This window comes from Poecilia reticulata, linkage group LG22, assembly GCF_000633615.1.
Source record: "Poecilia reticulata strain Guanapo linkage group LG22, Guppy_female_1.0+MT, whole genome shotgun sequence".
Lineage (NCBI taxonomy): Eukaryota > Metazoa > Chordata > Actinopteri > Cyprinodontiformes > Poeciliidae > Poecilia > Poecilia reticulata.
Window position 1 is genome coordinate 15,455,875 of NC_024352.1, and position 11,668 is coordinate 15,467,542.

Genomic DNA, 11,668 nt, shown 5'->3' on the forward strand with positions numbered 1-11,668 from the left:
GGAAAGCCAGAGTACCCAGAGATGCAAACGCCTTGAAGAAAAGCTCCAGGCTGCGATTCAAACCCATAACTGTTTAACTGGTTCACTCTTCACGTAGGTATGTAAGAAAGGATGAGGGGATGGAATGATAGATGGAGGGGAAAACTGATTAGTTGGATGAGACAAAAGGAGAGAATGGACTGATTAAAGAATTAAATGTATAGAAAAAAACTGATAAAATAGATGGATGAATACCAAAAGGATTGAGGGGATAAAACTATATGGATGAATGATGAAGAATCAACAGATGAACAAGCTGATGATTATTTAGCTGAGAAACTAGATTAACATATGGAGGAATAGATTGAATGAGTGGAGGGACAAACAAACAGATCCATTAAACCTTTAGAGGATAGAAAAGAGAAAATCCAATATTTCTCAACATTCAAAGACTACCTATTTCTGAGAGATAATTAAATTATATTCCATACCGCAGAGGAACCATGCATATGAAACAAACAGTCTTTGATTCTCCAGAATCTCCACTTTTCATATGAAATATCCCTTTACTAAAACCTGGTGGTTAAACAGAAGATTGCAACCAACTAAAATAAAAGTCGAATTTATGCAAAACAAAAACGGAACTGCTCAAAAATGTTCTCGACTGTCTTGCACTACGGCTTATATGAGCAGATTGTTTTCACCACCAGCTGACAGAATCAAAAACTTTTGCTCTTTGTAGTTATGTACTACTTTATTATTTTACAAAATAGAGTTTCCATTTATTATTGTTGTGTTTAAAAGACAGTAGCAGAGGGTGGGACGTGTGGCTGCAGTTTAAGAAAACAACACTGAGTGGGATTTCACAGAGAAAGGAATCACCGAGCTCTCACAGAGGCAATCTTGTTAAAAAGAGAACTTCGAGAGGGTTGGGTTTGGACTGTGTGTGTGTGTGTGGGTACGCTCACGGAAACACACACTCCACACACACACTCCACTTAGCTTGAGTCATTATCAGCTTACGTTTCATCTAGTACGCCATCCAAGTGTCCAGATGGTCAGAAAAGCTGCTGCTATGCTCTCCCTCTCTTCCTCAGACACACATACACACACTCCCTCCCTTTTGCAGGGGAGAAGCGGTTAAAGGTTACGCCAGCGATCGACTGAAGCCGAACGGGAGCGGGGCGCAGACCGGGTGTCAGGTGTGTTCGTCTTGCAGGAAGAGCAGCTAAAGAATAAAAAGCAGGATGATTCGGATGCTGCTTTGCCTCCTCTGGTCCAAACAAAAAGTGGTAAATTCAACCGCTTCCCTTCCAGCACCGAGGCCGATGACGAGCTGCTTCCTTGCTCGTTGACGTCTGTGTCGGTCCTCCTCAGTAGCCGAACTTGTCGTTGAGGTGAGTTCGACCGTCTCCTGTCTGACCTGTGAGAAAAGAGGAGGCTGTGAATCACTTCCTCGTCCAGTCAGACGTGTCTCTGAATTAAAGCTCCCGCCTGGCAGCTGTTCCAACACTCCTTTTATTCATGTTTATCTTGACGCGTGAGAAACTGATGTGCATTCCTCGGCGGCACAAACAAACCGTAAAGGCCAGTTTATGACATGCAGCCCACATATTTCTTCCTCACCAGCCTCGGAAGAGATTTAAAGGAAGGTTTTAGAGAAATGTTTAAGAAAACAACTTTTCCACAGAGCCGCCTGATGAGCTGGGTGGGGTAAGGTCAGCTGACCGGCCGGTTGTTTACCTGCAGGCGGCAGCCACACGGAGTAGTCAGGGTCATCCTGTGGATACTGTCCTGACAGCTGCACTGGAGGCTGTGGAGACACATCAAGGACTGGAGTCAGTTCATACTGAGCGCCCAGCTAACACATTGGAAGGTGTGAGGGGCCTACCCTGCTGGGGCCCATCACTCTCTTCTTCTTCCTGGGACTGGGCCCTGCTGCTGCTGCAGCTGCAGGCTCTGCTTCGCCCCCTGCCTTCGACTCTGTGAACAACACGAGTGAAATTGCAGCGTTACGGTTGCCTCCAGCTTCACAGACAAGAAACAAATTCACACAACGATGAACTCTGAGCAGCTGGAGGTCATTGTTACAAGTTTCCCCTTTGGTGCTCAGTAATGATCTGTAAAATTAAGGTTAAGAAAGACTGAAGGTTTGGTTTAGTCTGAGTCAGTTTCTAAGAGTTAAGTCACCCTGGTTCCCTGGGAACCAACAAAGCAGTAGCTCCTAATGCAGGATGGAAGACCGACAGACTCACCTGGGCTCATGGTGGCTGACGGCTTCAGAGGAACCTGCGGCTCTGCTTTATCGCTCTTCTTCAGCTTTTGCTCTGAATATGATACGTAACGTAAAATGATCAGATCACAGAAGACAGGAAGATAAAAAAAGAAGAAAAAAAGCAGAAGGGAGGAGGGAAGGACAGACAACTATACAGAGAGATAGAGAAGTCTGGAAATAGAAATATTTTTCCATGTCTATTTTACTTATAGATATGGAAAACACCTAGATAAAATTTGCTACTTAACTCGGCTCATCACCGGTTCAGCATCCTTATTTTGGGTTTTAAATTCCTGTTTTACAACATTTTTATTCTGATGTCCAAAAAGTGTCTGAAAAACCTAGAAATTACCTTTGAGGAAAATCCAAAGTAGTGAAAGCAGAAGGTCAGAGGAACTATGTGCATTTTATGAGAAGGCTGGTAGATAATGCTGCCACCTAGTGGCATGAAAAGGTCAGAACCAGTCTGAAAAGCAGGAGCAAACAGCTGTTTTTACCTTTGACCTCCTCAGAGTCTTTCAGCTGCCCCGGAGGAATGCTGGATTCTTCACAGTCAGATTTGGTTTGGGCGGCACTGCATTCATCTCCGTCATCTTTACTCCTATCTGCCACCTCCTCCTCTTTTTCCTCCTCGTCCTCCTCCTCTTCCTCGCCTGCGGGTGGAAGCTCTTTCATGTTGAAGAGCTCAGCGGGCAGGTTGGGCCGCTTGGGAGGCAGCTTCTACAGCAGAGAGGAGAGGCTGAGCGGCAGAACCCGGAGGACAAAGACGAGACTTTTCCGAGGGATCCGGAACGCTCACCCCTATGGTTCCCGTCTTCAGTTTGAATTTGCTTCCTCCCTTCATGGCTCCAAACAGCGGTAAGCTCTTCTTGGGCTTCTCCGCCTCTGAGCTTCCACTATGATCACGGCAACCTCAGCTTTAGAAACAGATCTGAATCAAACAGTTGAGCTTTTGATGGGGAGAACATCTCACCCGGGGAGCAGCGAGGGCATCTGCGCCGGCCGAGTCAGGTCCACCAGCCTACGGAGCCGCTGGGCCTCTTTGCGCAGGTCGGCCACGTGCACGTGGAGCTTCCTGCGCTCCACGCCGTCCATCGCAGCCTCGCTCCGCACCGCCGTCATGAAGGCGTCCAGCGAGTCCTCCGTGGAGGAGGCCGAAGAGCCTGCAAGGAGGAAACATGGGGGGAAAAAAAAAAACACCACGGCTTTTCAAAGCGGAAGTCTTAAAACACCTGTGGAGCTGTTTTTCCTGCAGGTGGAGATGGACGCACCTGCTTTACCGCTACTTAGCTTTTTCTGAGCATCTGCCAGCTCCTTCTCCACAGAGGACAGCTTGGCCACCTGAGCAACAGCAAATAAAAGTGTTTAGTGTCTTCACATTGAATTTTAAAGGAATGACAGTAAAATGGTTTTTGTCCACATTCACATTCAAAAAACATTTATTTTCCAGCTCGTAATGGAAGAAATCTGGCAATGTTGGGCTTTGGGATTTTTGTTAAATGTTTCTTTATTTTGTAGGAAAAATGTTATTGTTATTACATTTTTTTTTTTACAGAAAGTAGAGAAAAATCAATTTATTGGTAAATTGCTGTTCGGAATTGGCAAGATAAAAGTGTTACAACTCTAACCTCTACCCAATATAAAACTCGGTCAGAGCTTCATGATTTTACTAATAAATATGTAACAGGAACAGAGAGCCAGAATAGATGGCACTCAAATAATTAAGTTCCGGCAGTTATTCACTACATGGATTTTGTGTAAAATGAAACTGTGATTAAAAAAAATAAAAGTGCATGTTGTGCAGCCTGATCAATGATGAAAGCTGACATAAACAATCATCGTCTATAAGAAAATTCATTTTGTTGGCCTCTACATATGCATCTCATATTTTTATTAATCTAATTTTAACGTGCATGATGAAAACATTTAAAAGTCATCCAAAGTAACTTGTACACCTGTCTGTAGTTACACACCAAGTTTTTTTGCTCTCCATTATTGTTCCACATTGAGTGTAAAACCATGCGTCACGTTTACCAAAGACTCATAGGTCTCGGTCCGCTCCTCGATCTTCCCGGCCTTCTTCATTCGCTCCTGCCTCTTCCTCTCAACTGTGCCGGTCCGATCCAGGAAAGTGTCGTCGTCGCTGTCGTAGTAGTCCTCGTCCTCCCAGTTTTTCTTCTTTCGTTTGCGCGAGACTGAAACCAAAGGTCAGCAGTAGCAGCGGACTCCAGCGGATGTTTTCCTCTGGGCCGAGCTCTCACCTGCTTCCTGCCTCAGCAGCCCTCGGGCCTCCAGCATCCGGCAGGCCTCCAGGCAGCACTGGACGGCTGCCTCCTTCTTCTTCCCCGTGTGCGTCACTTCGGCAACCAGCTGTCGGCCCAAGGCGTCGTCCACCGGCAGCCTGAAGGGACGGACATGAGTGAGGCTTAAAGGTGTTTTTAGGGAAACTCGTGACATGGGTGCGTGAGATCACTAACTTTATCCTGCAGAGCCACGTGCCGTGATTTTTGTCTTCGTATTCAAACTCCAGCTCCTCGCCTGCAGGCAGAAACCCCAGGTTAGACACTCGGATGAAACGCAACGGCAGAGAGGCGGCTGGGTTCTGCGGAAAGTCACCCTCTCTGTCGTAGAATCCCTGCAGAGCCTTCTTCGGGTCTTTCAGGTAAGCTGCCTCCTGGTCTTCGTGGAACTCGGTTGAGAAGGGGTTTTCCTCGTTCTCGTCTTCCTCCGGAGCTGCATCCTCTTCTGCGGGATGGATTTATAGACGTAGAAGCATCAAACGAAGCGGACGGGGCGTTTGACTCAAAGAAAGCACATTCACTCACCCATTCCCCACGTGCATCCAGAGTCTTCCTTTGACGCTTCTCTCTGGCTCTTTTTGCCTTCGCCATTTTCCTCGTCCTCCTCTCCGTCAGAGAGGTCTCCCATCATCCTCTTTTCCAGCTCTGCTCTCTGTTTGCGGGCTCGCTCCCTCAGCTCCGTCACCGTCAGCTCGGACTCCTCTTCCTCATCAGACTCCGGACCCTGTGGAGGAAAAGCGAAGGACCTCGAGTTGGGGACAACCTCGGATATCGTTTCTGCTGGATAATCGACTCCTGAAGGATGGTCCAGAGTTTAATTTTAATTTACTATAGAGAATTCAGAGAGCTTTAAAGATGAGGAAATTATGTCAGTTATCTGACTGGGCAGATTTCAGGTTCTTTAATAACTGTAAATTAAATCACGATAGGAAAACTAAGCACATCCCTGCTGGTTTAATTGGATTCAAGAGGTAATGTATCAGTATGTACAATAATCCCAAACACAGATCAACTAATAGTTACTGTTGTTATTGAATCATGGGCTGCACTTGGTTATTCTCTATTTCAACATCATAAAACGGCTGAATGAAGACTTTCTGGTATCGCGTTGCACATAAATTACATGATTTTTTTTTTTCTGGAATTACTTATCTGTAGAAAAGGACCCACCTGCAGGATAAACAGCCGGGTGCTTCCTCCAAACTTCAACACGTGTCCCACCTTCAGTCTGATGTAGGTCTTCGGGGGGATCCTGTTCTTGTTGACCACCGTGCCGTGTGTGCTCCCCAGGTCGTGGACATAGAAGCCCCTCTCCTCACCCACGCAGCCCTCCTCCCCGGTGTGGCCTCGGTACTGGATCACCGCATGGTACCTGGAGATGGACGGGTGCTCCAGGGAGACGTCACACACAGGTAGCCTCCCGACCACAAAGTAGCTCCGGTGGGTGAGGGTAACAGTGTCCACTATGGTGCCGTTTTTGAGGATTTCCAATGCGTAGGGGGATTCTGATGGAGGACCCCCCCAGGGGGGCTCTGTGTACGGCAGAGGGGGGAACATCTCAGCTTTGACAGGAGCTGCCTTCGCTTTAACTTCTTGTTTCTTAGTCTTGTCGACATCTCTGTCATCTTTTCGCTCATTTTCTCCAGCAGCAGCATCGGTGGCAGCTTCACACACATTGTCCACCTTGTTTATGCGTTTGCTAGCAAGCGAAGGCGCCGCAAAAATAGCCGGTTTTTTAAAGGTATCCTCTATCTTTGTATCGGATTTGGTTTCTTCTTTCCCTGTGGGCTTGTTCCCCTCTTCAGTGTCTAAATTCACCTTCTTTTCTACTTCTGACTGTGTTTCTTCCTCCATGTTTACCTCACGTCTGTTAGCACGGAGGAAGCGTCAAGGTTCATTTGGTGCAACTGAGAAATTAATCCGGGTATTAAGTGTCTAAAATCAAACAAAAACACTATCAACGCAAAAACACAAGACAAAACATGTTATTAACTTACATTAGATTTATTTTAAAGCGCTAAAAATATCATTGTAATTCTATCAAAGATTGAGTTTAAAAGGTAACGGAACTAATCTGCAAGTCCGCTTAAAAGCACGGACAAACGAAAATGAAACAACGCTGAAGTTACCATTTGATTTGTATTTGTATATTAAAGGGCCATCCCACCAGTTGTAAGGAGTCATCAACTCTATTTCAAAATTTAAAGTACTTAATTCGGACAAAGTTGGATTTTGCCGAAAATAAATCCAGATTCCTTTAAACATGGTTGTTGATCTGTGAAACCTTGGTATAAAAACTCTCAAATGACTATGTATTAATTTAGATGACACTATGTTGTCATTGTACAGTAAACAGTACAAGAGTACAGCTCTTCTTAGGACATTTATAAACAGTCAAAACACATAAGACTAATGTGACCTGGTATAAGATATGTATGCATTTATTCAGTACTGTAAATAGAAATAACATATCATTAAATGAAGACATAATGTGAATGGATAAATAATAACAAAAGAAACATTTATCATAATCCAAGCTAAATAAATAATATTAATCTGTAAATTGCCTTCTAACACGTCATTGGATCATCTTTTTTTCACTGCCTGACTTTAGAGATTTAAAAAAAAATGACCTTACTTTTAAAATTTGTTAAAAAATAATGTTCTTATTTAGTATTTTATTTTTTTCTTGAGTTTTTCCATTTTCAAAAAAAGAAGAGGTCTAAGCAAACAATAACTTGTATTTTAAATAATTTGACTTCAATGTAAACTGATGAACATTCAGTGTATTGGAGTTCTAATTTGATCTACATGGTCAAAACAGCATTGAAAATGTTCTTTATTAATACATTGTAGGCTTTAAAAAAGATGCGTTGTGACGTTTTAGACCTTGTCAAATAATCCACTGTAGTGTACACCATTTTTAAATTGAAAATTTGAAAAATGGGTTGCTTAAAAGCTGCGGAATGGCCCTTTAACAAAGAACTCGCTCGGTTGTTTCGAATCAGATACAAACTTCAGCGTCGCCCAAAGCCGCTAGCCTAGCTACTATCCAGCTTCCGTTCGAAACCGAAGACGTTTTGGCATCTGAGGGTAACTTCCAAGCTTTATTTTATGTAATTATTATCTATATAACGAAATACGAACAAAAAGTGCCTCAATGTTAGCTTAGTTCCTTGTTGTCGTATTATACGGATTTGTTCTGTATTTTTTTTGCACAAAACTCCAAACAAAAATGTGACAATTTTTCTTTTATTCAACATTTCCACATGCAAAAGGTTTCATTAATTATGTCTTTCAGTTCGTATGTATTAACGATAGGAACTCCATATTTCGGCTTTGCTGAATCAAAAAGCAGTATATCAATTTGTTTTCATTTTGATATATTGTGTGACTGCCATCCGTCTCGACTTTCATGTTAAGAATCCAGTCACTGACACTTTATAAAAATTTGGACTAAACTATCTGAAACAGTTTACTAATTAACAGAAACATGCACATTTTGAATTTGAAATGCAAAATGTGTAGTTCATTTAAATATTTAGCTAATTTGCTTACAGAAAGCAGTTTGTCTGGAAAGTTGGTTACAGTATCTTGCAAAAATATCCAGTCCAATCTGGATACTTTTTACATTTAAATGTGAAGTACAAACTTCAATGTAAAATGTAGTGAATTTGAATGCGATTTTTTTTAGACAGATCAGGAAATAATGACTAAGTGAAAGGATGCATGGATTTAGTGTATTTTACAAATAGAAAAAGTTTCAATTTCTTGCCTTTAAGTGGCTTTTGGCAAACTGTTGTAAGCCCACTTTAAACTTCTGTTGCTTCATCTTCATGATGATGTTTGTTCACTGAAGTTCTCCAACAAATTTCCGAGGCCTTCACAGAATACTCGCAGTTAAACTTGAACTCTTTAGTAATAAGCGGACCTTGGATGGTAATTAGCTGCACTACATTTTAATTTGAGGTACCAAAGTAGAGGGTGCTGGATACAAATAGATACTAGACTTACAATACTTTGTCTTTTTCTGTCACATAAAATCCAAATAAATTGTATTGAAGTTTGTGATTGCAATGTGACAAAATGTTAAGAGACCTAGAAGTGTTAATATTTTGACCAGGCACTGCATGTCAGTTATTTTGGTCAGATTTTTTTTTTTCTTAATCAACTTGAAAATACTTTATCTGATAAGGAATATATTTCTTCTCCTTTCTTTCATGTACAGTCTCGACTCAGGTCTGAATTAATCATGATGCGTTACTGGGGTGAGATCCCTGGACCCTCCGGGGCTCCCCCCAGTCGCAGCTCCTTCGACCTGCTCCAGCGCGAGTTTCGGTCCGTGGAGATGCAGGACCCGCCCCTGCACCAGCCGTCGGCCCAGCGCCCCCGGCCCACCACGATGCTGGACATCCCCTCAGAGCCGTGCAGCCTCACCATTCACACGGTGCAGCTGTGCCAGCACGCCCGCCGCCTGCGAGCTCTCCTGGCGGCGGCCCAGGGCCAGGCTCAGGGTCAGAGCTCGGCATCCTCAGAGGGCGGTAGCCGGCCAGAGGAGACTGAAGCCAACCTGCCGCTGCGTCCTCCCACTCCACCCGCCGTGCCAGACGATCTGCTGCCCGTAGACAGCAAAGACCCTCACCAGCCCTTTCAGCTTCGCCATAGTGACCCTGAGAGTGAATTCTACAAGTAAGTTTGAGATGTCGCCTCTTTAACATTCAACATTGTGCCAATGACAGATAAGGATACCTTGCAAAAAGTACTCATACTCAAACCTTTACAGATTTCCAACCACAAACTTCACTGTGCTTTCTTGGGCTTCTATGTAATTGACCAACACAGAGTAGTGAATAACTTGCATGTCAAAGGAGAATGTTGCATAGTCTTCAATATTTTTAACAAATAAATCTGAAAAGTGTGGCATGAATTTGTATTAAGCTACTACTGCTGTGGGACCCCTGTCAGACAGGCTGAATATTCCATTGGTAGGCCAAGTGGGAGCTCATGACTCTTGATATATAATAGCCAACAATAATTACCAACTATTTATTTTCTATTATTTATTCTGTATACTTTCACAAGACACTTTGAGCCAAGACTTGTGGTTCTGTGCTGAAGAATCCCTTTGTGTTTCTCCGCCCTTTCAGAGGGAAAGGTGAAACAGTCACAGAGCTGAGTTGGCCCTCCTGCAGGCAGCTCCTCTATCAGTCGGTAGCCACGGTGCTGGCTCATGCCGGCTTTGAGTCCGCCCAGGAAAGCGTCCTGGAGACCCTGACCGACTTGGTCCATGAACACTACCTGCGCCTCACCCAGCTCCTGCGAGTAGCGGTGGACCGCGAGGCCAGGCTGGGAGCCACGCCCTTCCCGGACGTGGTGGAGCAGGTGTTCCACGAGGTGGGCATTGGCAGCATGCTGGCCCTCCAGCGCTTCTGGCAAGTCAGGATCAAGGACTATCACAGCTACATGCTGCAGGTGAGATGATTTCAAGCTTATTTAGCTCTTTATTTTTATTTATTTATTTATTTTTACAGCAGAAAACAGAAACAACAGTTTTTTGTCTTCTAGGTTACCAAAGAGCTGTCAGAAGAATATGAGCGTCTGGTGAATCCAGAGAAAGCCATGGAAGACTCCAAACCGCTAAAGATCAAGGACGAGCCTCTGAGTGACATTCCCTTCCCTGTAAGTGAGGAGCTGGAGGCCGACCTGGCCTCTGGGGACCAGGCTTTACCCATGGGGGTCCTCGGGGCCCACGCAGAGAGGCTGGCAGCAGGCTTAGATTCTGACCACTCCCCTCACACTTCAGGTGAGACCACTGCTTGCTGCATCTTAAAGATGGGTGTTACTATCATTTGTAATCACAATGTGTTATTTAAAGACTTCCCTTAATGTGACATATATGCTAAGGATTCAACTGAAAAACAAACACGAACACAATAACTCCAATAATCTGGCTGCATAGGCGTGCACACTCTTCAACTAGTGATATGTTAGCAGCAACAGTTTGATTTGCTCATTTACATCATTTGATTAAAATCATATTACATAAATGTTTGATGCATTTTTTTATTCAGAACAATAACTACAGTTTTAAGTTTATTTCTTCACAAGGTGGTGGCGCGGCCAACAACTCCCCTCTTTGGCCCCAAGTAAAGATGGAACCCCAGGATGGCGAGGAAGGTCAGGGTGCTGGTCATCATCATCAGCATCATCATCATCACCACGGCGTCCTGAGCGGAGACGTGTTCGAAGAGGGGGATCCCATGTCCACCATGAGCGAGTCTGGAGGAGCCATGGCGCCTTCACCAGGAGGGGCGGCGTCTGAAGGCAGCTACGCTTCGCATTCGCCCGACTCGCTGATGGGAACGTCGCCAGTCTTTAACCAGAGACCCAAGAAACGGATTAAGAAGATGTGAAAATTTAAAACTCACAGAATCCGTCTTCGTGTCTGTCTTTATCGTTCCGCAGTGAAGACAGGATAGCGGGGGGAATGTTGTACTTTTTTTTCTTTTTAGAAGTGTTTTATAATTTCTCAGAAATAATTGTGAAATGTAATTATTGTACTTTGTTAATAAATTTAAAAAAACCAACATTTTCTTTACTATCTTGTTTGATTTTTCTCATCAGGATTTTTTATTAAACTGTACAAGAATTCTCACAGTTGGTACCATGGGAAACCAGAAAATTTATGCACGGTTAAAAAAATAAAATACAATTACGCGGTATTTACAGAGCATCTAATTCCAGAATATTTACCAGGGTTCTGTGGCTGCACAACAAACCTGAGTCATTAAACCTCCACCACCATGCTCGACAGTTGTTCAGCCATTCAGGATGCAGGGAAGAAAATATCTCTAAATGCAAAATGTAAGAAATGTTTAGTTCATTTGAACTAAACATTTGAAAACTGGCATTTCGTGACCTAAAACTATATGAAGAAGACCAAAGACGATTAGTAAAGTCAGTAAATGGAGAAGAGTAATAGATAGAACACTGTTGCACTAATTCTTTTTTAAAGGTTTATGGAACAACTTTACAATGTACAGGGCATTAATGTTTTTTCAATAAATGAAGAAAGTCAAAGTGCTATAGATGTACACACTGATATATATATATA

The 11,668-nt window shown here is 43.6% G+C and overlaps 2 protein-coding genes across 3 annotated transcripts; one reads left to right on the forward strand and one right to left on the reverse strand.

Moving 5' to 3' along the window:
• Positions 1-711: 711 nt before the first annotated feature.
• slc4a1ap (solute carrier family 4 member 1 adaptor protein) lies at positions 712-6,472 on the reverse strand. Its single transcript, XM_008399676.2, has 14 exons — positions 5,725-6,472; positions 5,080-5,278; positions 4,871-4,999; positions 4,732-4,792; positions 4,516-4,655; positions 4,289-4,449; positions 3,526-3,595; positions 3,228-3,417; positions 3,054-3,150; positions 2,752-2,974; positions 2,235-2,306; positions 1,871-1,962; positions 1,723-1,792; positions 712-1,402 (listed from the first exon to the last, which is right to left on the reverse strand). The coding sequence occupies exons 1-14, from the start codon at positions 6,406-6,408 to the stop codon at positions 1,353-1,355; spliced, it is 2,238 nt and encodes a 745-aa protein (XP_008397898.2). The 5' UTR covers positions 6,409-6,472; the 3' UTR covers positions 712-1,352.
• A 1,088-nt stretch (positions 6,473-7,560) lies between these two features.
• On the forward strand, positions 7,561-11,098 carry supt7l (SPT7 like, STAGA complex subunit gamma). 2 transcript variants are annotated; one of them, XM_008399677.2, is made up of 5 exons: positions 7,561-7,647; positions 8,783-9,243; positions 9,702-10,026; positions 10,120-10,357; positions 10,663-11,098. In XM_008399677.2, the coding sequence occupies exons 2-5, from the start codon at positions 8,807-8,809 to the stop codon at positions 10,965-10,967; spliced, it is 1,305 nt and encodes a 434-aa protein (XP_008397899.1). In that variant the 5' UTR covers positions 7,561-7,647; positions 8,783-8,806; the 3' UTR covers positions 10,968-11,098. The 2 variants fall into 2 exon arrangements, with proteins under 2 accessions (XP_008397899.1, XP_008397900.1); XM_008399678.2 differs by having other exon boundaries at positions 7,620-7,670.
• The last annotated feature ends 570 nt before the right edge of the window (positions 11,099-11,668 follow it).